We start from the raw sequence: 25,993 nt of genomic DNA, 5'->3' as shown, positions 1-25,993 counted from the left end.
CTATTATTATATTAAGGAACTCTATTAACTCTGCTATATTGTATTTTGTCCTCGCGCTTGCGCAAAGATCCACACATTTACTACATTGGAGATTCTTCCCCCAACTCTCGGAAGTTTAGCTAAGTTGCTGTGATTTAACCAAGCAAGTTAGCCACTTAGAAAACGGCACGACAAAACTAAACTTGATTTTCGGAAGGAGAAACAAGATTTAACCGAAAAATGTGTTCCCATATGGAAACCTAAGCGATTATTCATGGATTGGTATCGGTTTATATTCTGTTGTTTTCGCAAACTCGTACGGTAGCTAGCTTTGAAAGAAGTTGTGATTGTTTTTTTTGGCGCTCTGGCAACGCAGAGGAAAGATGGTGGCGATTCAGTGGAGCTAACAGGCTACAGCGAGCTTGCTTCTTTTATGAGCATCGTATGAGATAGCTCACCCCCAAGTTGGTATACTTTGCGTTAGGAAAGTTTGGAAGAAAGCGTGGAAGAAGTTAAATCAGCGCCACGTAAGCATTACATATTACTGTAATATATTGTATTTGTGAAACCCTGTTGTGAAAAGTAGCTAGCGCGAGCTAATTAGCTAGCTAACTATTAGCTTATTCTATTCAAGCAGCGAACAGCTAGCTGGCCAATTAGCTTGCTATTAAGTTATCTTCTAGCTAGCTGGCATACCTTGTCAGATTCTACTCATTGGCCAGCTGCTTGACATTTTTACCACAACATGAGTATTTATTTAATGTGTTGGCGCTGCTTGTGTAGTAGTAAATTGTATTTGAACTTCACCAGGTTTGAGTAAAAAAAAAAAAACATTGAGCCAGCTACTGTTAGAGCTAGCTAACTTACGTTATGTGGTTTCTACCCCTAGCAAGTCAGCCAGTCTAGCTAGTAAGCGACTGTGCTTGCAATTCTTGGTTAGATTAGCCAAAGTAAATAATTCTGTAAACAAGCAGTAACCTTTCTGTGTTCTCTTGTTAAAACCTTCCTAGTTACCATATGTGGTCGTGATATTGAAACTGTCTGTGGCAAGCTGTTGAGTTTCTCAGTTGTCAGTCAGTATCCATAATCAATGATGTAATCAAATCACAGCTTGAAATGTCAGACTCTCCTTTTCCAGCTCACGCTCTGTCCCTAACGGAGCATGAGTGACCCGAGGCTTCTGAGAATGGGACCAGGGTTACTGGTAGCTGAATATAGGTGAGTAACGCTCTGCTGAGGGGAGTCAACACATCCCGCTGTGAACTTTGTCATGTATTCAGTTCAGTATTGAAACTCTGCAGTCACCTCTTCATCTGCAGTCAAATGCAAGTTTCGGCCACTGGGCTTGGCCCGTCCACACACACTCCCTAATATTCTCCCCTGTTGATGTCCCCTGGTTCCAGTCAGTGAAACTGACCTGGTCTATTTGTCATCACAGGCAGCTGATGGAGCTCTGAAGAAGCCATGGGTAGCTGCTTAAGCTGTCCAGAGAAACAGTCAATCCCAGATAATCATCAAACCAAATTTAAGGTGGGTCTCTGCTGGTGCAGTGTCAACAGAAAAAAACGTCACATTTGCTGATATCAACTGATGCTATAAGGTGCTACATTGAATGTTTTGATTCGTAAATTTGGTAGTAGGCTGCCTCTATGGTTTATTTATGTGAACAGTTTTCATTTATAATTCTTCATATTCTTTTCTTCTCTGGACCCATTTCACATGTTTGAGTGATCGATATGATGTCAATATAGCCCTTAGTGTTAGCTCAGGTTAAGACCCCACCCTGGTAGCTAACAAAGTCCTAACAGTGATTCATTCTTAGTCACTATTCAACTGCAACCTGTGTGTGTCTCTCTCTGTGTGTGTGTCTCTCTCTGTGTGTGTGTGTCTCTCTGTGTGTGTGTGTCTCTCTCTCTGTGTGTGTGTGTCTCTCTGTGTGTGTGTCTCTCTCTGTGTGTGTGTGTCTCTCTCTCTGTGTGTGTGTGTCTCTCTCTCTGTGTGTGTGTGTGTCTCTCTCTGTGTGTCTCTCTCTGTGTGTGTGTCTCTCTCTGTGTGTGTGTCTCTGTGTGTGTGTCTCTCTCTCTGTGTGTGTGTCTCTGTGTGTGTGTCTCTCTCTGTGTGTGTGTGTCTCTCTGTGTGTGTGTCTCTCTGTGTGTGTGTGTCTCTCTCTGTGTGTGTGTCTCTCTCTGTGTGTGTGTGTCTCTCTCTCTGTGTGTGTGTCTCTCTCTGTGTGTGTGTCTCTCTCTGTGTGTGTGTGTGTCTCTCTCTGTGTGTGTGTCTCTCTCTCTGTGTGTGTGTGTCTCTCTCTCTGTGTGTGTGTGTGTCTCTCTCTGTGTGTCTCTCTCTGTGTGTGTGTCTCTCTCTGTGTGTGTGTCTCTGTGTGTGTGTCTCTCTCTCTGTGTGTGTGTGTCTCTCTGTGTGTGTGTCTCTCTCTGTGTGTGTGTGTCTCTCTCTCTGTGTGTGTGTGTCTCTCTCTCTGTGTGTGTGTGTGTCTCTCTCTGTGTGTCTCTCTCTGTGTGTGTGTCTCTCTCTGTGTGTGTGTCTCTCTCTGTGTGTGTGTCTCTGTGTGTGTGTCTCTCTCTGTGTGTGTGTCTCTCTCTGTGTGTGTGTCTCTCTCTGTGTGTGTGTGTCTCTCTCTGTGTGTGTGTGTCTCTCTCTGTGTGTGTGTGTCTCTCTCTGTGTGTGTGTGTCTCTCTCTGTGTGTGTGTGTCTCTCTCTGTGTGTGTGTGTCTCTCTCTGTGTGTGTGTGTGTCTCTCTCTGTGTGTGTGTGTCTCTCTGTGTGTGTGTCTCTCTCTGTGTGTGTGTGTGTGTGTTTGTTCTGTCAGGTGGTGAACGTGGATGATGATGGTAATGAGCTGGGCGCCGGCGTGATGGAGCTGAACGAGGCCGAGCTGGTCCTCCACACCCATCGCCGTGACGACGTCAGGTGGCCCTACCTGTGCCTGCGTCGCTATGGCTATGACTCAAACCTGTTTTCCTTTGAAAGTGGCCGGCGCTGTCAGACTGGACAGGGTAAACGCTGCTCCTGCGCACACACACACACACGCACACACACACGCACATTCTCTGTTAGTCCCCAGGGCTGGACACCTGTTTTCTTATTCTCTAAAAAAAGAATTATAACACATTTTTCAGAGGTTATAGTTTCATGTAAGAGATTAGCTTTAGGCATATGGTGTATGGATAGGCATTTATTGATAGTTACAGTATATCTGGGTAGTGTCTTTTAGAAATGCACAACTGTAACCAAACCCAAAATACTTAATTTGGTCAAACAGAATCCATCCTAAATGTGTAAAGATCGTCTCCTCTCACTTTCTTCCCCCAGTTGTTTATCTCTGTCAGGTTTGATTGTTTGAACTGTGTGTGACCGACTGCAGTTTCTCCCAGTGACACCTGTTGTTCTATGACCCCTATGCTTCCAAAAGGATGATGTTGGAGAGCTGAACGGTTGCTATGGGGGTTGGGAGGGTTGCTATGGGGGTTCTAGTGTGTTCGGTAAGTCAAGCTGCCACTTTGTAACCATGACGACACAATACTGAGACCCGCCCCAGTATTGATGGCCATCCTTGGTGTTGTGGTTTGAGACGTGGATCTGTCACATCTAGGCTGTTGTGGTGTTCTCTTGCAGTGTGGTTTGTATGGGACTGTGTGTGGTTTGTCCCTGATGTCTTGCCATACCTTTGGTTCTGTGTTTCTTGTATTTAGACATTGAGAATGTGTATCTTGTCAGCATACATGCATGCATACAGCACCATATCTGCCTAACTCTTTGTGATCTTGTACCAGTTTAGACCAAAAGGTGAACATAAGGATACAGAGATGCAGAAATGACCTAAAGAGACTAAAATGAGTTTGGTGTGGATGCTGACAGTGTGTGTGTGTTTGTGTTTGGCAGGGATCTTTGCCTTCAAGTGTGCGCGGGCGGAGGAGATCTTCAACATGCTGCAGGAGGTGATGCACAGCCACAGCATCAGTGTGGTGGAGGAGGCTGTGCTGGAGCCAAGCCACCACGCCACACACACACACACTCCTGCAGGTGAGACACACACACACACACACACTCCTGCAGGTGAGACACACACACACACTCCTGCAGGTGAGACACACACACACACACACTCCTGCAGGTGAGACACACGCACACACACTTTCTGCAGGTGAGACACACACACATACACACACTCCTGCAGGTGAGACACACACACAGACTCCGGCACATACATTTCTACCACCTGTCTCTTTATCCCATACGTCCTAAAACCTCATCAGTGTTATCATGAGCATCTCCTGTGTGCTCTGCTGATGTGTCAGAAAGGCTTTTTATTTATATACCATCTACTGATGAAGGAACGACCCTGTGTGTGTGTGTGTGCAGCTCTGGGCTACTCTGTTCCCACGGTGCCCAACGGTGTGAGCCGGACTCCGTCTGTGGGTGAGGAGCCGTCTCACCCCTCCAGCCGCCTCCCGTCTGGGGCCAGCACACGGCTGCCCTCCCTGGGGGACGAGAGCACACACCCTCTGCTGGGGGGCGAGAGCACACACCCTCTGCTGGGGGGCGACGACGCGGTACGGCAACACACACACACACCTTAGCAACACACACACGCCTTAGCAACACACACACACCTTAGCAACACACACACACACCTTAGCAACACACACACACACCTTAGCAACACACACACACCTTAGCAACACACACACACCTTAGCAACACACACACACACTCTAGCAACACACACACACACACCTTAGCAACACACACACACCTTAGCAACACACACACACCTTAGCAACACACACACACCTTAGCAACACACACACACCTTAGCAACACACACACACCTTAACATCCCACACACCTTTGCAACATACACACACCTTAGCAACACACACACACCTTAGGATCACACACACATGGATGAACACATGTTGGCAGGAAGCCAGGAATCTCTGTGTGTCTTTGTCTTGATATCCGGACAGTGTAAGAAGTTGAAGCGTGTGCAGTGTGGAGTTGTTTGCTCTTCGTGGCTCCACTGAGCGATGGAGACATGAATCACTCCAGTTTGGTCCAAGAGGCAGGAATATAGCAACATACGTTACGAGACCCACCCCCTTTTGCCGGATCACAAAAGTATTTAATTCAAACATTTATTCATTTAGCAGACACTTTTATCCAAAGCGACTTCCAAGAGAGAGCTTTTCAAAAGGGCATTTACAAACAAGAGCTTTACAAACGGGCATTGCACTAGTCAGGTCCAATCAGATTGCATTTGAATAGCCCGAAGCAATGTCATAGCAGTCATGATCTCATCAACAGGGCTTCTATTGAGTTAAACCACCATCTGATTAGACACACAATCTGTGCAATGTTAAAACAACATGATCTATAGTTTTTCGGAGAGAACAGTGTAGGAAATGAGAACCATTTCCTGGACTGTGATGTTGACTGTCGTCCCCTCCTTTAGATCCACACCTATGTGAACACCACAGGCCTGTTGGACGACCAGCCCAGCCCCCTTGCTGTGCCCAGCCCCCTGGAGAGCCCGGGATCGCCCCAGAGCCAGCTGCCCCCAACCCCCCCTCCGCCACCACGGGCGCGGCCCGACCCCCCTGCCCCCCAGCCGGAGCCGCAGGTGCTCCTGGAGTCCCAGGGTGCTCGCTTTGTCCTGGGCCCCACGCCCGTGCAGAGGCAGCTGATGGCCAGGGAGAGACAGCAGCACAGCGAGGGGGAGGAAGAGGAGGAAGAGGAGGAGGATGGGGAGGAGGGCTCGTCTGGGGAGACCGGTGAGACCAACGGACACATGGACATACATGGAGGCTCGACGGAGGCCACAAGCGAGCTCTCACACACACAATCCAACGGCTCCTCCTCCGGGCCGGCTCCCCTCTCTTCCAACCCCGCCGGCTCCCCTCGCTGCGTCCGCCCCCCATCACCCCCGACCTTCACAACGTCAACAACTCGGCCCAGCGGCGGACAGCCTTGCTGGACTACGAGAACCTGCCGGCCCTCCCGCCCGTCTGGGAGGCGCGCAAGCTCAGCCGGGAGGAGGAGGAGAGCGGACGAGGGGGCGGGGCGAAGACGCCGTCCGTGAACGGCTACAACCACAACCACCACGGCCTGCTCCAGCTGTCCTGCTCCCACCCCCTCTCCGCCGCGCTGCTGGAGCCCTCGCACAACTACGTGAACACGGAGAACGTGACGGCGCCGCTCAGCGCCCACCGCCCTGACACGGCCCGCCGGCCGGACACGGCCCACCGCCGAACGGACGGCCCCTCCGTCTTCAACTTTGACTTCCGCCGGCCGCCTGGCCCGGAGTGGGCCAAGACGCTCAACTACATCGAGGTGGAGATGGAGAACACGGGCGGAGGGGGCGGGGCCAACAAGGCGGCCTCAGACAGCAGCAACCCCCACACCCCTCGCACGCCCACCTCCCCGCTGCCCCCCACCACGCCCACACGCCGCACCGAGCTGTACGCCTTCATCGACATCGAGCGCACAGCCGCTATGTCCAGCCTGCAGAAGGCTCGGCCGCGCGACGACGGCACCTCGAGGAAAACGCGACACAACAGCACGGAGCTGCCCACTAAGAGCACTGTCTGAACACCCCCCCCTCCCCCACTGCTATCCTTGTCCCCCCTCTGTCTGAACACCCCCCCCCTCCCCCACTGCTATCCTTGTCCCCCCTCTGTCTGAACACCCCCCCTCCCCCACTGCTATCCTTGTCCCCCCTCTGTCTGAACACCCCCCCCCTCCCCCACTGCTATCCTTGTCACCCCTCTGTCTGAACACCCCCCCCCCTCCCCCACTGCTATCCTTGTCACCCCTCTGTCTGAACACCCCCCCCCTCCCCCACTGCTATCCTTGTCCCCCCTCTGTCTGAACACCCCCCCCCTCCCCCACTGCTATCCTTGTCCCCCCTCTGTCTGAACACCCCCCCTCCCCCACTGCTATCCTTGTCCCCCCTCTGTCTGAACACCCCCCCCCTCCCCCACTGCTATCCTTGTCACCCCTCTGTCTGAACACCCCCCCTCCCCCACTGCTATCCTTGTCACCCCTCTGTCTGAACACCCCCCCCCTCCCCCACTGCTATCCTTGTCACCCCTCTGTCTGAACACCCCCCCCCTCCCCCACTGCTATCCTTGTCACCCCTCTGTCTGAACACCCCCCCCCCCCCCCCAGCTCTGCTATCCTCCTCCCTCTGTCTTTTTTTTTTTACATGTCAAAACGCGACGGCACACAGTGCCTTCCTTGTCTTAATCACGTGACGCAGAGACGTTGGGGCAGACGAGGCTCCGCCTCTTGTCTTGAACAAGACAGAGACATGACGATCACATGGTCACCTGCTGTGGAGTTCAGGGAGACCAGTAATAGGTACTTGCCATATACCAGTTTATTCCTATGGTAATATAAGGCCTCCTCTCCTTCACTCTACTGTGCATTTGGGTTGTTTATTATGTTAATAAGACTGGACTGCATCCCTCCTCCTCCTCCTCCTCCTATATAGTCCAAATCAGTATTACTGAACAAAGCATTCCATTTAGCCTTTTATTTGATAGGGTTCACTACATGCTGCTGTAATTTCAGTATCTGATAATTACATGATACACTGCATAATATTTCCAAATATGCACAGTAGATCCTGGCACAATAAATGTCTGTTCTGTTTTAATCTGTACCGAGAGAATGTCGTCTCTGTCTGGAGGTCTACTGGCACGGTAAGTGATGGACTGTTTGGTATGTGAACAGCCGCTAGCAGTGTGATTACTAGTTGATTGTTCCTAAAGTGACAAAAGGGATCATCTCTCCATTCCTCAGCACAAAGTCCTGGGCACAAAGCAAATTGAAGTTGACTGCAAGTCCAATATTCGGCCGCACGTCTGGGATTTGAGGGAACTAAAATACTGTTCAACAATTTACAACATAGCGCCGCGATACAGATGACAATTTACCGGCCGTGGTACTTGTTTTATGAACCAGGTCTTGCGGCGCGAAAGTAATAGGTTTTTATACAACATACGTTTTTAGCTGACAAGATACACATCTGATGATAAGTCGCCAACTACTTTCAGCTACCATGAATACCCTTTGACTCCGTACGTAACTCGGGTAAAGTTGCGACTATCCACCGTTAACTTTTGTTTCGTTTTGCCAGCTCTTAACGGGGCTGTCCAGCACAGCAGTCTCTTACAGTAGCCTACAGCCGTTTAAAAACTGACGAATTTAAAATGATTTCCCTCTTTCCCTTACACCCATGGGGTCATCTTTATTGTGGAAAAGCTGAAATGTTTCTTGTCAGCCACCTAAATCAAGATTTTAAGTAGGCCTAATATGCATTCATACAGATTCGCGGGACGTAGAGCCGATGTTATAGAAAGCTGTCGAGTATTTTCCGCTGAAGCCAAATGTATCTATCGACAAACTATCGACACTTTAGCCCCCGGTAGCCCAGCAATTTCATTGTCGTAAGTGAAAGTCCGAAGACTTGCACTTTGTTAGTTGAACAACTGTGTTACTTCCGAGACTGTTTTGTCAGTGACCAGACCGTTATGTCAGTGACCAGACCGCCCCCTAGCGGTATAAAGTAAACATTACTGTGACCAACGAACACGGGAACAGAACAATAGTAAGGGACCAAAACATGTACTTCAGCAATATTTGTGCACCTGTTGCTGGTGACAAAGGGTCTTAGTCCAGAAATAGCTCAGCATCGCAGTTCTGAGTAGTTAACAAAAACAGTTGACTAGACTCCAGTGTACAGTGTCCCTCTTGATCAAATACATTGAATTGAAATTAAAGTCATTGAGTCATACAATAAGGCGCTCAGTTCTGTGCGATTAATGTTTTGTTCACCTGCACCAGACTACTGTTTATGCCCAATTGACATCTACGACTGCTCACCCTGTCTTGGCAGTTTAGAACTGGTTATCTTACTGTGTAAGGATATCCTCTACAGTCTGCTCTCACAACCATCTCAAGGACAAGTTGGATTCATTGTGTTCTTAGGTCCAAGGACAACAAAGATCACCTAAATCACATGTCCTTTAATGATTTGTGACGATGACAGTGGAAAAAGTCATTGGTTGTGCAAAAGTGACAATTAACAAGAAAATACTGTCAAAGATTTCTAGAAACAATGAAATACTAGATGCTTAGAACTTTGGTCATAAGTCTATTATGTCCTGGAGGTTGTTTTTAAAGAATACATTCCAGATAAGCTCTCCCATGGTCATGATCATAAAAACACAAGTGTTTGAGGTTTGCTGCTCAGTCATGTGTGCCATGGTGTAGTCAGGCTGGATGAAGAGCCAGGATGCTCATGACCCCTGACCCAGGCCAAGCAGATTGCTGGGAGGTGACTAAGACACTTGAGGGAGTCGGTTGTATAACATGGTTATATATATATATATATATATATTTAATGCTTCAGAATGTCGTAAACTGAACTTTAATCGCACTAAAGGTCCATTGGAGCCCTGCTGTAACCTCTCGTAAATGCCTCTCTCTGTTTTTCACTTTGAGACCGTTGCCCATGGCTGGGTTGAGATGTCAGTAGTCCCAGCTAACTCCTCTACAGCTAACTCCTCTACAGCTAACTCCTCTACAGCTAACTCCTCTACAGCTAACTCCTCTACAGCTAACTCCTCTACAGCTAACTCCTCTACAGCTAACTCCTCTACAGCTAACTCCTCTACAGCTAACTCCTCTACAGCTAACTCCTCTACAGCTAACTCCTCTACAGCTAACTCCTCTACAGCTAACTCCTCTACAGCTAACTCCTCTACAGCTAACTCCTCTACAGCTAACTCCTCTACAGCTAACTCCTCTACATAACTTTTCACATCCACCCTGATTGTCCCACTAATGTGAGATCCACAAACCAGATTATAAGTATTTAAATAAATAGAAGAAACGTATGTTAATTTAGTGGGTTGGGGTTAGCGCTCATCTTTACCTCATCCTGTCACTTAATTTCTCCTGCTGGAGGCTGTTCCATATAGCATTTCACACACTATGAGCATCCTACAGGAATTGTACTCAAAGTTAATTGTTCACATTCTGCAGTGGTATATCGTGGAAACACAAGTACCTAGTTTGGAGGGAAGCAGAGGGGATACATGGTTTATGAAGAGCAGATGAACATATTTCTTTTCAATTAAAGTGAAATTGTGTTTCTGTGATCTCTTTGTGGTATTCTGACCAAACCAAACTGTTACCAACCAAAGATTTAGCTCCGATAGCCAGGATTGGTTCAGTATTTAAAGGCCATTCAGGGCTAGAGAAGGTCTGACTAATGGCTTACAGATTTATTAAAGACTCTTTGTTACTGATTTGCTGGCTAAAGAGGACTACAGTAATTTACTGCAGGTTATTGGAGACGTAGGAAAGATGTGGGCCACAGCTCTGTCCAGTACAGAAACTAATCCCTTCAGCTTTAAGGCTAACAAGAACATTCTCGAATTCTTTCTGAAAAAACAGTCCTTTTTATACTGAGGTAAAACAGAGCAGTGGATCTTCCCGTTCCCTCCTGTTCCCGGGAACAACGAAGGTAAGATATTCAGCTGGTTGGCACCCGTACAGTGTACAAAGTACTGGAACATTTAAGGTTTGGTGTTTTATGTTTTTGTTACAAGTTCAGGTGGAAGTTTTTTTTTATTTTTTAAACGTTAGACGTTCATTTTATCAAACTAAATTTGTTTTCTCTACTGTTTATCTCAAGTTCATTTTTTGTCCAGATGTGTTCACCTGCAGATGAGATTCGTTCATGAGAATTCTTACCTTTTGCCTCCCGTTGACAACAGACAGTCCTAACTACCACTTAGTGAAAAGACACATTCTTTTGCTGCCTGAAAACATTACACTCCTCTCTGTCAAGGTCAAAGCTACAACAACAGCTTAGTGTTAGTACTGACATGTTAGTACTTTTAATAGTGTTGTCTTAATCAGTAAAGGTCTCTCTACACGTGCCAAAAAAAATCTGACATGATGTCATAGCTGTGTTTTAGTCTGCTGTTATGACTTTATCTCCCCCTCTAAACTTGCTGATACTCTATCTCCACATCTTCTAGAAGTTTCTGTGAAGATATTCATCTGGCAAAGGTTGCATGCAGAATCAGGGTGCAGGGTCACAGTGGAAAGAACTCATAAACCAATTCAGCTTTTGCAAGCCTCTTACAATCCAGAACTTATTGTTTCTTGGTTTTGGTGGAGAAAAGGACACAGGGTTAGGAATACTTCCATCTTTTTTATTGTGTGTTCCACTCATCGGGAACTCAGTCTTGTACAGTTGTGTTGTCCATGTGATGCACACTAACGGCACTTAAGAATGCTTGGCTGGACTTGTTAGTTAGTTTCCTCCAGGATCACAATGACTCTTATTAAAGTGACTCATTGCTCTTTTAGGTTAGATATAACAAAGCTAAATCTTGTACTCGCTGTGTAATATTTTACTGTTGATTGTTCTTCTACAGGTACAGTCCTGCACTTTTGTGGTTCATGTTGTTTTAATTTGTAACTTGTATAACTGCATGCTCTTATGGGTCTTCCCTTTTGGCACTTGTTTAGCTTTTTCACAATGTATGCTTCATGTTTTGGCTACTTGCAATGTTTGGGACAATCTCGTTGTTATGATCAGTGACCTATGCTCTTTTGTAAAGCTCTCTCTTGGAAGTCGCTTTGGATAAAAGCGTCTGCTAAATGAATAAATGTAAATGTAAGGAGAGAAGGGTTGGTAGATGGACAGAATGCCCACTACTTCCTAAACTACACCACTGGTCTCATTTGAATAATTACAGAATTGTATTGAGTCTGCCCACTGTAAGCAGGACTGGATGGCCCTGGTATTTTTGCTCAGACCGGCCCACCACAATCGGTCGGACACCACCCACCAGCACACCGAAATAGTTAAAAGATGTGATCGTGCCAGCCCAGTGTCAGTAAGGAAAATGAACCAATGGCCTGCTGTCCCTGCTTTATGGGCTGGTTGTTGGCCAATTGTAAGTTTATTACAAAAAAACTCTCTCTCTATATATATACTTCATCCTAAACACCACTGGTTTCATTTGAATAATTGCAGAATTGTATGAGTTCCTTTTTTGAAGCCGTTCCCGTAACAGCCTATGATAACGTTATCTCCTTTCCTTGCTGATAGAACCAACCGATGAGCCGTTTATCAGGGAGAGGTGTATATTAACACAGTGCAACAAACTGCAGCAAGGGTTTATGGACTTGTATTGTAAAAGGGATCTTTATTAGTCCACGCATCATAAAGGACAGAATTATTGTGCAGCTTGTCCCTTCCCTTATTGTTTACAGAACATGGGGGTGAATGTTCCTCCTGTTGCATTTTATATGATTTAATTATGTCCAGTATCCCAATTCAGTTTCCACCATAGGTCATGAATAAGAAATCATTTACAGCAAATTCTGAGTTTCGATTAATCGGTTTTCAGTTCAGCAGATGCCATGATCAAGGTTTCAGAGACCAAAAAAAAAGTGATTTGCATTTTCCTGGTGCTGCTGTGTGCATTTGCATCAGACAGCACATCTTTTACAGGGTTCATTTTCAAATTCAGTTTGATGAATGCAGTTATAAAGATGGTCTGTCCTCGACCAGCTCAACATGGACTGTGAAGCAACAGTGGCTTATACACAAAATCCTTCACATGGTTTTGCTGCTCGGGAACCAAAAAGGACCCACAATTGTTTCATAAGTGTCATGCACTCAATTTCACATAGAACTCTGGAAGATACTGATTGCGACAACTCATATGAACTTTTAGTTAATTCAATAACATTATTTTTTATTATCTGCTTTCCGTCATTGGGACAGATTGTTTGCCCTCAAAGTCTGGTTTAACGAGAATTGTCAGATTGACAATAAGATTGTTTCATTTTTGACTTGATAGGCCTACTGGATTTAATGGTCAACACTTTTTATGAATCTGCCGTGTCAGAATGATCCTTCACTTCTCAGTTTGTGTCCATCTCTCTCCTCTCTCTCTCTCTCTCTCTCTCTCTCTCTCTCTCTCTCTCTCTCTATCCCTCCTCTCTCTCCTCCCGTAGGTCGTCTGCAGTGTCTCTACCAGAGTAGGCTTGAATAAATGGATGATCTATTGCTGCTGGTGGGAGGAGGGCCTGCTCATGGTGTATATATACAGCTGCACACAGCCACGCTCCCTCAGGGTTAACATGGGGAAAGGGTTCTTCATCAGCAAGGCTGTCGCAGCTGTAGGGCTGGTGCTTGGGGCCGGGGCGGTGGCCACCATCATCGCCCTTTCTGTCGTCTATTCTCAGGAAAAAGCGAAGCTCACTGAGATCACTCCCACACCACCGACCTCGGTGACCACACCTCTGGCCACCACTCCGTCTCCCTCCAACGAACCATGGGACCAGTACCGCCTCCCCAAGACCCTGGTACCAGACCACTACAACGTCTCCCTTCATCCTCGGCTCACCATGGACCCAGCTGGGCTGTACATATTCACAGGGAAGTCACTGGTGGTGTTCACCTGTGTGGAGGAGACTGACCTGATCCTCATCCACTCCAACAAGCTGAAGTACACGCAGGTGGAGGGCCAGCTGGCCAAACTCAGCGCTCTGGGAGGATCAGTGGCCCCCACCATCAAGAGCTCTCGTCTGCAGACCACCACCCAGTACCTGGTGCTGCAGCTCAGCGGCAAGCTGACCAAGGGAGTGTCCTACCAGCTGGACACAGAGTTCCAAGGGGAGCTGGCTGACGACCTGGGAGGCTTCTACAGGAGCGAGTACAACGAGGACGGAGAGAGGAAGTGAGTGTTTACATTTACATTCAGTCATTTAGCAGACGCTCTTATCCAGAGTGACTTACAGTAAGTACAGGGACGTTCCCCCGTGGTAAGTAGAGTGAAGTGTCTTGCCCAAGAACACAAAGTCATTATGCATATCCAGGAATCAAAATAAATTTATAGGCCGATTCCTTAACCACTCAGCCATCTGACCCCCGTTGAGGTAGATGCCATCCTCTCTCTGGTGCAAATGCAGCCAGTCTCCCATCACTGGTTAGTACGACTTGGGAAATACATTTATGGTTATAAAGATAGTTCAAAGGTAGAGTTGACTTTTTTCTAAATGAGAAGAAACAAATATACTTTTGGAAATACATTTTCATGAAAACCATATTCAAAATAAATCTAAATCAGTTCATTTCCATAACGTGTGGTTACCGTCGACACACTTTTTCAGGATAAATGACTAACAAACCCCCTCTGCTCTGTCTTCTGTGTGTCAGGATCGTGGCTACCACTCAGATGCAGCCTACGGACGCCAGGAAGGCCTTCCCCTGCTTCGATGAGCCGGCCATGAAGGCAGTCTTCCACATCACTCTCATCCACCCACGGGACACCATAGCTCTTTCCAATGGCATGGAAAGCAGTAAGTTACCTATCATCCTCATTTTAAATATTTACTGTTGACATGGTTCGCATTATTGTCATACAGCACAGACTCTTTCATCCAAAGTGACATGTGAAATCACAACGTCTTTTGTCAAAACTCTAAACCTTTTTCAAAGGTGCATGTTGTGCAGGTTCGTTTAGACGTGCGTAACTCATTGATTTGTCCTCCTGAGGAGAAAGACTCATACACGTTTTTTTAACAACTTTCAGTTCCTGCTCCTGCTATTATCGATGGACAGGAAGTGTTTATCTCTACTTTCGATGCCACAAAGAAAATGTCAACCTATCTGCTGGCCTTTATCGTCTGTGACTTTGGTGTCATTAAGGAAGATTCACCTGATCTTCTGGTAATGTATTTCAATGTCAATTTATCTAACATTTATCTGCAACAATTGTAATTCAAGTCAGGTTTGGTGTCTGTCTAAGAGTAATCTGCCAATGTTATCTTTCTCAATGACAATGTACAGTATGTAGTCTATTAATGTACAATCACATGTCAAATATATGAGTTTTGGTATAAATACTGTCTAAAGTTAACAATCTCTGAATTTTGTGTAGATCCGCATCTATGCTCGTCAGAAAGCCATTGCCGCAGGACAAGGGCAGTACGCCCTCAACGTGACAGGACCCATCCTCAAGTTCTTTGAGATGTATTACAATGCCACCTACCCTCTGCCCAAATCAGGTAAACTAAGACATAAATTAGCACAGTTAAACTCATAAATCCAGGTCTTAATTCTCATTAATTAGTACAAAACTGTTACTTTTAATTGTGTGTTTTGCCCCTTGTGGTCAAAAACGTTTTTGAAGAATTTAGTGACATATGAACGCCTTTTAGAAGACATATCACAAGGAGAGATTGTTATCATAACTGTATGTGTTGATTTAGCATTGAGCATTTGATGAAGCCCCTAAATTAATAGTCATAAACAATCCTCCACCCACAGATGTTTTCAGCAGAAACCTTTTGTTGTGCAGGGGTGCGATAAGGCTGATATTGGACAGTTTGGTCGCGTTTTATTCATGTATTCTTCTGATTGCACGGGCCGCTCTGTGCTGCAGATCAGATCGCGCTGCCTGACTTCAACGCTGGAGCCATGGAGAACTGGGGTCTCATCACCTACAGAGAGACAGCCCTTCTGTACGACCCCAAATTTTCCTCCAACTCAAACAAAGAGAGGATTGCCTCCATCATCTCTCATGAACTGGCCCACATGGTACGTTCTTGGAAACATGATCAACCCTTACCATCGCCTATCCCAAACCTTAATTCACTTAATCCAAGCCTAACCCTTACCCTCACCTAAACCTGTGTGACCCTCACCCCACCCTAACTACCCAGTCTCCATAACATTATACAACAGATGTATAATCAACGTTGGCGTTCATCTGTTGGGGTCATAAATCCTCCCGTCATGTTTGCAGTGGTTTGGGAACCTGGTGACTCTAAAGTGGTGGAACGACCTGTGGCTGAACGAAGGCTTTGCCTCCTATGTGGAGTACCTGGGGGCAGATAACGCTGAGCCCGACTGGAACGTGGTGAGTGATGATGGTGATGATGATAAAGATGGCGATGATGATATTTAAGGGTCCCCTGAGATCGAGATGATGGTGATGAGGATGGTGGTCAAGTGTTCACTGATGATGGTGATGTGGCCGTATCCCAATTCATTCTTTTCCATACTCTCTCTCCCTCCTCTCTCTCTCTCTCTCTCCCTCTCCACCCCCCCCCCTCTCTCTCTCTTCCCCCCCCCCTCTCTCTCTCTCTCTCTCCACCCCCCCCCCCTCTCTCTCTCTCTCCTCCCCCTCTCTCCTCCTCAGAAAGACCTGATAGTGCTGGCTGACGTCCACAGGGTGTTTGCTGTGGACGCCCTGGCCTCCTCCCACCCCCTGTCCTCCAGGGAGGAGGACATTCAGAAGCCTGCTCAGATCAGTGAACTCTTTGATGCCATCTCCTACAGCAAGGCAGGCCAAACAGAAAGGGGGGGATTATGGATTAAGATCTCACTAGGATATCTGTTCTACTGCTAGCTATGATTCTGTTCATCTTCTACCCTAGCGGTGTTGTGAGTGTGTGTGTGCTGTCTCTCCTTAGGGTGCATCGGTATTGAGGATGCTGTCCGACTTCCTGACTGAGGGCGTCTTCAGACAAGGGCTCAGTGTAAGAATGTTAAAGGAATATTTCACTCAAAACAAAACTCAACGCATTGTATCTCTGTTGTGTTTCGCTCGATCTCTACTGTGGTTAATATGAAAAGTACAGTCGTTGCTTGAGTGTTAAAGGACAGTAATTGTTTCCGAATGTTTTTATAGCATTGACAGTACACTCTCAAGGTGAACTGAGCGAATCCTTTAACCCTACAGACGTACCTGAACGCGTTTGCCTTCAGTAACACCGTGTACACCGACCTCTGGGATCATCTGCAAATGGTACGCTAAAGTAGTAGTGGATAAAGTATATGGTGTTTGAAGCACAGCAGACCAACTTAGCTTCAGTGCTTTAATAGCTGTGTGCATGTTGAGATAAAGTTACTTTAGGTTTAATACATCTTCTTTTGCACTCTCTCTCTCTCTCTCTCTCTCTCTCTCTCTCTCTCTCTCTCTCTCTCTCTCTCTCTCTGTCCACCTCCCTCTCCACTTTCCTCACTCCCTCCTCCCTTCTCTCTCTCTCTCTGTCTCTCTCTCTCTTTCTCTCTCTCTCTTTCTCTCTCTCTCCAGGCAGTGGATGCTACTGGGACGTCTCTTCCCGATACAACCCATAATATCATGAACCGTTGGGTGCTCCAGATGGGTTTCCCCGTGGTTACCATAGATACCACATCAGGACAGATCTCCCAGAAGCACTTCCTCCTGGACCCTGACTCCGTGGTGACTGCTCCATCACCCTACAAGTACGTATGGAGTCCTGCTTATGACGACCTTCGACCTTTTAACCGCTGTACCTGATAAAGTTAGCAGACACTTTGATACAGGGGCGTAGCCAGAAAAATATTTTTTGGTAGGCGAAGAAAAATATGGTTAGGCATCTTTTCAGTCTTTTTTACTTTTTTACTTTGCGATATTTTCATTTTTGGGTAGGCCTTAGAACCCGTGGCCACGCCCCTGCTTTGATCCAAAGCAACATACAAGACAACTGGGACGTACATGATACAACCTTGTGTGATTATTATGATGCTTTTCCTCAGTTATGAATGGATCGTACCAATCAAGTGGAACAAAAACGCCGTAACCCAGACAACGATCTGGTTGCAGCACAAAACAGGTATGTGTCCAAGACAACGATGAGGTGGTGGGGGGTGAGAGCACACATTCCCTACATTAGGGAAGCTACTTCAAGTAGCTATAAGCTGCTTAAAGTAGCTTCATGGTGCTTCATGGTGCCATGCTAACTTGGTTAAACTCAAAGTAGCACAATGCCGCTAACTGGTCATTTAATAACTGAGTTATCTTCTTCTGTGGTGGATGTGAAGTGACGGAGTCAGCCATGAAAGTCAGTGGGAATGACTGGGTGCTGGCAAACACCAACACGGTTGGATACTACAGGGTGAACTACGACACGGGCAACTGGGAACGCCTCCTCACCGCTCTGAGCAGCACTCCACAGGTAGATTCAAAACACAACAATTACGGTTCCTTTTCTGTGGTGAATCTTGACTTGTGAATAGCCTTGAAAGAACGGAAATTAAAATTCCCACCGCAATTATGACTACTGACGTGCAAACAATGTGTTTTGAACATGTTTCATGTTCCAGTGCGACTTTATACAGAAGTTAAAAGGACATTTACATTATATTGTATTGATATAGCGGTCATTTTGATTCAAAGTGACATACAAATAGTTCAATTCGAAAGTACAGCAGAATGTCATGGATCAGAAGCGCAGTGTTTCCACAGTGTTGGTGGTCAGAGTCGAGGAACAATCTGTATTTACCAGTCTAAGTGCAAAACATTGATGGTCAATTTGACCATTTCACACACTTGTGGCTGAGAGCTTTGAAATCAAGACGGCTAATCGCTGTGCTTTATGGCTGTAACTAATGTCAATTCATGTTTCTAATGTTAGTTGGTTGTGGTTCATGTAGGCGATTCCAGTGATCAACAGAGCTCAACTGATAGACGATGCTTTCAACCTTGCCCGGTAAGCAGCGCAGAGTGGAACACTCCACTGTAGAGCCCCCGGAGCTCTGACCTCCACACATTCTCTGTAGGATCTTCTCTCCCTGTTGCTCTGTTTCTCTGTCTCTCTGTTTCTCTGTCTCTCTGTCTCTCTGTTTCTCTGTCTCTCTGTTTCTCTGTCTCTCTGTTGCTCTGTCTCTCTGTCTCTCTGTCTCTCTGTCTCTCTGTCTCTCTGTTGCTCTGTCTCTCTGTCTCTCTGTCTCTCTGTCTCTCTGTCTCTCTCTCTCCCTCTCTCTCTGTTGCTCTGTCTCTCTGTCTCTCTGTCTCTCTGTCTCTCTGTTGCTCTGTCTCTCTGTTTCTCTGTCTCTCTGTCTCTCTGTCTCTCTGTTGCTCTGTCTCTCTGTCTCTCTGTCTCTCTGTCTCTCTGTTGCTCTGTCTCTCTGTCTCTCTGTCTCTCTGTCTCTCTGTCGCTCTGTTTCTCTGTCTCTCTGTCTCTCTGTCTCTCTGTCTCTCTGTTGCTCTGTCTCTCTGTCTCTCTGTCTCTCTGTTTCTCTGTCTCTCTGTTGCTCTGTCTCTCTGTCTCTCTGTCTCTCTGTCTCTCTGTCTCTCTGTCTCTCTCTCTCCCTCTCTCTCTGTTGCTCTGTGTCTCTGTCTCTCTGTCTCTCTGTCTCTCTGTCTCTCTGTTTCTCTGTTTCTCTGTCTCTCTGTCTCTCTGTCTCTCTGTTTCTCTGTCTCTCTGTTTCTCTGTCTCTCTGTCTCTCTCTCTCTCTCTCTGTTGCTCTGTCTCTCTGTCTCTCTGTCTCTCTGTTTCTCTGTCTCTCTTTCTCCCTCTCTCTCTGGCTCTCTGTCTCTCTGTCTCTCTGTCTCTCTGTTTCTCTGTCTCTCTGTTTCTCTGTCTCTCTGTCTCTCTGTTTCTCTGTCTCTCTGTATCTCTCTCTGTCTCTCTGTCTCTCTGTCTCTCTCTCTTTCTCTCTCTCTCTCTCTCTCTCTCTCTCTCTCTCTCTCTCTCTCTCACTCTCACTCTCACTCACTCACTCACTCACTCACTCACTCACTCACTCACTCACTCACTCACTCACTCACTCACTCACGCAGTCACACACTCTCTCACTCTATTTGTATATTTGTTTACATCTGCGTGTATTCATTGTTTGCCAGGGCTAAGATCATCCCCACAGTGCTGGCCTTGAGGACCACCAAGTTCCTCTCCACGGAGACAGAGTACATGCCCTGGGAGTCGGCCCTGGACAACATGGACTTCTTTTACCTGATGTTCGACCGCAGCGAGGTGTACGGAGACATGCAGGTGCTTCCCCTCTGCAGCGCCACTGCAACTCTGTCCTGCAGCACTGCAACTCTGTCCTGCAGCACTGAAACTCTGTCCTGCTGCATGGAGATTAAGATAGTTGAACTAAATGTCTGTGATGAGAGGTGGTAGGGGAGGGAGGTAGTGGGTGAGAAAGAGAGAACACTTTTGAGAGAAAGAAGGAGAAAGAGAAATAAAAGGAGAGCGAGGAAGGGAGCAGTAACTGATTAAGATAGTACATCTTAATCCGTATTTATCTTTATTGATCTACCTACATATTTTCTTTTTCTTTTAGGCTTACTTGAACAAGCAGGTGCGACCTCTGTTTCAACACTTCAAGACAATCACCGGGAACTGGACTGATGTTCCGAAAGGACATATGGAACAGTGAGTTTCATATCGCTGCTTGCACTTTCTCCTTGCCATGGTTCTGTTCCTTTATTCATTCATTTCCCTCCCTCCCTCCCTCCCTCCCTCCCTCCCTCCCTCCCTCCCTCCCTCCCTCCCTCCCTCCCTCCCTCCCTCCCTCCCTCCCTCCCTCCCTCCCTCCCTCCCTCCCTCCCTCCCTCCCTCCCTCCCTCCCTCCCTCCCTCCCTCCCTCCCTCCCTCCCTCCCTCCCTCCCTCCCTCCCTCGTCCCTCCCAGGTACAACCAGGTGAATGCCATCAGGATAGCCTGCAGCACTGGGGAGCAGGAGTGTGTGACTCTGACTTCAGGATGGTACCAGCAGTGGATGAACAACCCTGAAAACAACCCGTGAGTTAGAAACACAACACTGTCTACATGTCACAAGGTGTCTTGTAATGAATTGCAAGCGATTAACATTAAGAACCATGAGTTAATGAGGGAGTTCCAATTCTGGAAGAATTTAAGAATGTTCCAATCTTGAGATCCGTCATGTTGTTATTTGTCTGTTTCCTGTTTTCTGCTGTACACGTCTTTGTATTTTGAGTTGGATAAATGAATAAAAAAAGTTGAATGCTTTGTCGACATCAGGATCCACCCCAACCTGCGGTCCACGGTGTACTGCAGCTCCATTGCAGCAGGGGGCGCTGCCGAGTGGGAGTTTGGCTGGAAGATGTTCGAGACGGCCAGCATTGCAATCGAGGCTGACAAGCTCCGTGCCGCCCTGGCCTGTACCCAGAAACCCTGGCTCCTCAACAGGTGTGCTTTACGACAGCTCCACAAAGCGCCAGGGACCTGCTATACATGCCACATTGTTTATGAGGTTGGACTAAAGATGTGAAACTCGGGCCACAAGTTTCACCTGGACTTGCAACCTCTCACTTGACATGAGGGCTGCGCAAAGCTGCACTTAGCACTCCATGTCTGTTGTCCATGGACAAGCCAAGCTTGTGTATTTAGTATTCGATATCAAGTTGTAGTGCTGTATCTTAAGCAGACTGCACCTGCAACATTATTTGTAATGTTGCACTTAAAACTTGCAGCTGTTGTTGTTGTTGTGTTCACAATATCGTGGCTCAGATGTGAGTGCTGCACTGTGGTTGAGTTCTTGTTGTAGAACAAGGGTATCTAGGCCTGCTTCAGGACAGCTTCGTTCTCACCCAGAGCCTGCCCCTCCTCAGGTACCTGGAGTACACCCTGGACCCTCTCAAGATCCGCAAGCAGGACGCAACCTCCACCATCGTCTACATTGCTGGCAACGTGGTGGGCCAATCGCTGGCCTGGGACTTCGTCAGAGCCCGATGGGAGTACATCTTTAATCAGTGAGTTTCATCATCTATTGTTTTTTAACGGTTCACATGGCACAGTTGTGTTGGACGTTGCTGTGTGTTACGTATGAATGGCGCCTGGTGTTTTTATGATAACGTTTGTGGAGGTGCGTCAACGTGCAACTTCGCTGTTGGGGTTCAGTCTGAAGCCAGATGTGTGTCGCTCCCTGTAGGTATGGAGGTGGGTCCTTCTCCTTCTCCAACCTCATCAACGGAGTGACCAAGAGGTTCTCAACCGACTTTGAGCTCAAACAGGTAACAAAGCCTCTGCAGGGGTTACCAACACCAGACAAATTCCTCTTGAAAATATCAGCAACCAATGATGATTTTCCAAGATCCATAACGACAAAGTGCACTTACACTTCATTAATCGAGCGATACGCAAACAGTGCAAAGGAAAGTACAGCACAAACTCAAGGATGACAAGTGCACAGTTAATAACATGATGACATAGTTAATGGCATTATTTGAATGGCATGGTGAACATGGATGCTATCTGAACCCCGGTGCAGCAGTAGAACAGCAGGTGATCCTTGATGTGTCTCCACAGCTCATGCAGTTCAAGGCTGATAACTCTGAGGTGGGCTTCGGCTCAGGCACGCTGGCTGTGGAGCAGGCCATAGAGAGGACCACGGCCAACATCAAGTGGCTCACTGAGAACAAGAAGGCCGTCCAGGATTGGTTCAAAGCAGAGGCGGTCGCAGCATGATGGGACTCCATTGGTCATGAGGTGGACAGTTTTTGAGAGAATCGATTGGATGTTTTCTCTTGCTGATATTTATTGAACAGCGCAACCATGACTCCAACATAACCGTCTTTGATACACAAAACATCCGACAATAACACAAATACACCTGGCTGTGATGGGTTTAGAAGTAACGCATGCCCAAACAGCATCTTACAAGTTCTGATTTCCATACAGCTCAATTTAGCGTTCTAGAGTGGAACAGGAGAATCCAGCAGACACCAGCACTACCCAGCTGATGAACTCCAAAGAACATCCTTCAACACACCGTTTTTTTTTTTTTTTGTACACAGTTCTCAAAAGTTGTTGGTCCATCCACCATCTGAAAGAATCACAGTTGAAACAACAGTTCTTCAGAAGAACTGTCTCAAAGCTTTTTCCCTCCAGGTATTAAAACACCCAAGCTGGAAGTCTCAAGTGAAGAGGTCAACTCCAGGAGATCCCTTAGACTTTTAGAAGTAACTTCTAGTCTCAACCAGAATATAAGTAAAACAGTCGACCATTTGTCCTCCTGGAAAACAACTGGTTCAACATTCTTGATTGATCATTACAACTTTACGACCCTTTGAACTGAATCCTGCCCCTCTCTTGTATACAGTAACAGCTGCTCAAACCTGTTTCTTAACCTTGGACCTAGAGGCTTTACAAATCAAATCTTAAACCACATACATTTTACACACAACCTAAAGTTCCACATCAGTCATCTATTTGAAACGTAAAATTTGTCGTGTATTTATAGTTTGGAGAGTTTTCCCAATGCTCGTGTTTCTGGCAGTTTGTGTTTTTGTTTGTTTGTGATCAATATTAAAAGAGATTTTTTTATTTAGCGTCATGCTCTAAATTGATCATAAGTTGTCAATGTACAATAAATTTTTTAGTTAAAAAAATTGTGTTCATTCAGTTTTTCTGCTTTTATTTTCTCCTGCAAATAACTGATGTTGCTTTCATTGTTTGCTTTATGGTAATTATGTTAATATTTACTGACCTGTTTTGTAAATCTTTTATGAAAATAATTAATATAAAAAATAATAGACTTTTATTTTGCGCAGCTGCAGTCCTGTGTGATCTCTTCATCTTGTCAATTCTGGTCTGTGGAATCAATTACCCTTACTGACAACCCTTTCACAATAAAGGCCCTTACTGACAACCCTTTCATAAAAAGGCCCTTACTGACGACCCTTTCAAAAAAAAGGCCCTTACTGACAACCCTTTCATAAAAAGGCCCTTACTGACGACCCTTTCAAAATAAAGGCCCTTACTGACAACCCTTTCATAATAAAGGCCCTCACTGACAACCCTTTCATAATAAAAGCCCTCACTGACAACACTTTCATAATAAAAGCCCTCACTGACAACACTTTCATAATAAAGGCCCTCACTGACAACCCTTTCATAATAAAGGCCCTCACTGACAACACTTTCATAATAAAAGCCCTCACTGACAACACTTTCATAATAAAGGCCCTCACTGACAACCCATAGATAATAACAACCCTTTCTAACCACCCTTTCATAACAAACACCAGGATGACATGAAGCTGATAAAGTCTGTTTGTTCTGTCCCCTGCCCCCTGACCTGCGTCAGGTCATGTGATTACTCTCTCGCAGTCACATTCAGGGATGAACCCGTAAAGGTGTCTGTTGTTATCAGAACAATGAAAGCTTATTGCGGCTAATTCTTCACCGTTATCAGCTGTAGCTGATTGCGTGTCTTCAGTCTCCCCACCTCTAAAGACTGTTCTAATAGATCACCCATTCTTCCTCCACAGAGCGGTGTAGAGTGCGGTGCTTGGCAGTGTTGGGTCAGTCCTCTGACAGCGTGCTGTGCTCAGACATGGGGAAAGACTGCAGAGTCAGTAAGTTCTGTGTCACCTGTGTGGTGCTGGCAGTTATCTCCGTGGCAACTATCGTTACGCTGTGGACGATTGCCTTGACATCCGGTGGTGGCGAGGACGTCACCAGTCCATGGGACCAGTACCGCCTCCCCAAGACCCTGGTACCAGACCACTACAACGTCTCCCTTCATCCTCGGCTCACCATGGACCCAGCTGGGCTGTACATATTCACAGGGAAGTCACTGGTGGTGTTCACCTGTGTGGAGGAGACTGACCTGATCCTCATCCACTCCAACAAGCTGAAGTACACGCAGGTGGAGGGCCAGCTGGCCAAACTCAGCGCTCTGGGAGGATCAGTGGCCCCCACCATCAAGAGCTCTCGTCTGCAGACCACCACCCAGTACCTGGTGCTGCAGCTCAGCGGCAAGCTGACCAAGGGAGTGTCCTACCAGCTGGACACAAAGTTCCAAGGGGAGCTGGCCGACGACCTGGCAGGCTTCTACAGGAGCGAGTATCAAGAAGACGGGGAGAGGAAGTAGGTCCTTAATGTGATGTGTTCACTTTGGGGAAGGTTTTTATTCAAAGCGACTTTTAACCACCATACATGCTGTACAGCTTATTTTTTATTATTACTTTGATCGCAAACTGTGACTATGAAGATGTGATTAAATGATTGCACAATACATGCTCGCTGGCGCTAATCCACTGTATACATAAGCAGGTATGACACAGCTCATTTCTCAAATGAGGAAGTGTATTTTTTCTCACAGAAAGAGGATGTGACCTCACTAGAGACCTTATATATAAATCAAAATGCCACCCAAATGTTTATGTTCAAATGGCAACCCCGTATATCATGTTAATCACCAGGGGTTGGCAAACGTGTAAGGGACACTATACACCTTCTCTCTGCTATGATAGAGCTCGTTTTAGAGTCCAACGGAAAGCTAAGCTGAATGTTTGCTTGTGAAAAACACTGGTATGTCTCTTAACTTCACTCCTTAGGTCCAAACATTAGACTAATACTCTGTCCTCCTACAGGGTTATAGACTAATATTCTGTTCTATTACAGGGTTATAGACTAATACTCTGTCTCCTACAGGGTTATAGACTAATACTCTGTCTCTTACAGGGTTAAAGACTAATACTCTGTCTCCTACAGGGTTATAGACTAATACTCTTTCTCCTACAGGGTTATAGACTAATACTCTGTCTCTTTCAGGGTTATAGACTAATACTCTTTCTCCTACAGGGTTATAGACTAATACTCTTTCTCCTACAGGGTTATAGACTAAAACTTTGTCTCCTACAGGGTTATAGACTAATACTCTGTCTCTTACAGGGTTATAGACTAATACTCTGTCTCCCACAGGGTTATAGACTAATACTCAGTCTCCTACAGGGTTATAGACTAATACTCTGGTTCCTACAGGGTTATAGACTAATACTCTGTCTCCTACAGGGTTATAGACTAATACTCTGTTCTATTACAGGATTGTCGCCACGTCACAGATGCATCCGACGCACGCAAGGAAAACCTTCCCCTGCTTCGACGAGCCGGCCATGAAGGCGGTCTTCCACATCACTCTCATCCATCCACCAGGCACTGTCGCTCTGTCTAACGGAAAAGAGCAACGTCAGTGGATATGACTATACGATAATGTAGTCATTGATCAGACAGCAAATCAACGTGTTACCTCTTGATCCAATGTTCTACCACTGAGATACATCCATCTGTTTTCATCACTGTTTTGTGTATGGGGCTTTTACAAGGTCCTTTAGATTAAAAAGGCTCCAGCCTCTGGGCTTTGTTGTGTCTGACACATGCTACACATCAACC

General features: G+C 46.4%; 3 protein-coding genes across 6 annotated transcripts in view; all 3 read left to right on the top strand.

Moving 5' to 3' along the window:
- Positions 1 to 527: 527 nt before the first annotated feature.
- LOC146259181 (fibroblast growth factor receptor substrate 2-like) lies at positions 528 to 6,658 on the top strand. Its single transcript, XM_084672878.1, is given in 7 exon segments — positions 528 to 1,197; positions 1,418 to 1,509; positions 2,806 to 2,992; positions 3,879 to 4,019; positions 4,359 to 4,549; positions 5,452 to 5,899; positions 5,902 to 6,658. Coding segments are annotated over 6 exon segments (1,719 nt in total). The 5' UTR covers positions 528 to 1,197; positions 1,418 to 1,443; the 3' UTR covers positions 6,588 to 6,658.
- Positions 6,659 to 7,167: 509 nt separating this feature from the next.
- Positions 7,168 to 23,359, top strand: LOC146259180 (aminopeptidase N-like). 4 transcript variants are annotated; one of them, XM_084672136.1, is made up of 22 exons: positions 9,421 to 11,980; positions 13,050 to 13,130; positions 13,281 to 13,774; positions 14,254 to 14,396; positions 14,630 to 14,766; positions 14,978 to 15,104; positions 15,482 to 15,636; positions 15,845 to 15,958; positions 16,241 to 16,384; positions 16,515 to 16,580; positions 16,784 to 16,849; positions 17,138 to 17,310; positions 17,605 to 17,681; positions 17,890 to 18,023; positions 18,502 to 18,557; positions 19,694 to 19,841; positions 20,137 to 20,228; positions 20,486 to 20,596; positions 20,837 to 21,004; positions 21,427 to 21,567; positions 21,747 to 21,828; positions 22,124 to 23,358. In XM_084672136.1, exons 1-22 carry the CDS (start codon positions 11,816 to 11,818, stop codon positions 22,280 to 22,282), a joined length of 3,033 nt encoding a protein of 1,010 aa, XP_084528262.1. In that variant the 5' UTR covers positions 9,421 to 11,815; the 3' UTR covers positions 22,283 to 23,358. The 4 variants fall into 4 exon arrangements, with proteins under 4 accessions (XP_084528264.1, XP_084528263.1, XP_084528261.1 ...); XM_084672137.1 differs by having other exon boundaries at positions 9,403 to 10,533; positions 13,050 to 13,774; positions 22,124 to 23,359; XM_084672135.1 differs by having other exon boundaries at positions 9,403 to 11,980; positions 13,050 to 13,774; positions 22,124 to 23,359.
- A 771-nt stretch (positions 23,360 to 24,130) lies between these two features.
- Positions 24,131 to 25,993, top strand: part of LOC146259179 (aminopeptidase N-like) — an 8,324-nt gene continuing 6,461 nt past the window's right edge. The window contains exons 1-2 of the mRNA XM_084672139.1: positions 24,131 to 24,688; positions 25,647 to 25,789. Of these exons, the coding sequence (XP_084528265.1) occupies positions 24,153 to 24,688; positions 25,647 to 25,789 (679 nt within the window). The 5' untranslated portion in view covers positions 24,131 to 24,152. The remainder of the gene's footprint in view (positions 24,689 to 25,646; positions 25,790 to 25,993) is intronic.

This window comes from Hypomesus nipponensis, chromosome 14 (genome assembly GCF_054491055.1).
Source record: "Hypomesus nipponensis isolate SF chromosome 14, ASM5449105v1, whole genome shotgun sequence".
Lineage (NCBI taxonomy): Eukaryota > Metazoa > Chordata > Actinopteri > Osmeriformes > Osmeridae > Hypomesus > Hypomesus nipponensis.
This window is presented reverse-complemented; position numbering and strand designations above follow the sequence as displayed.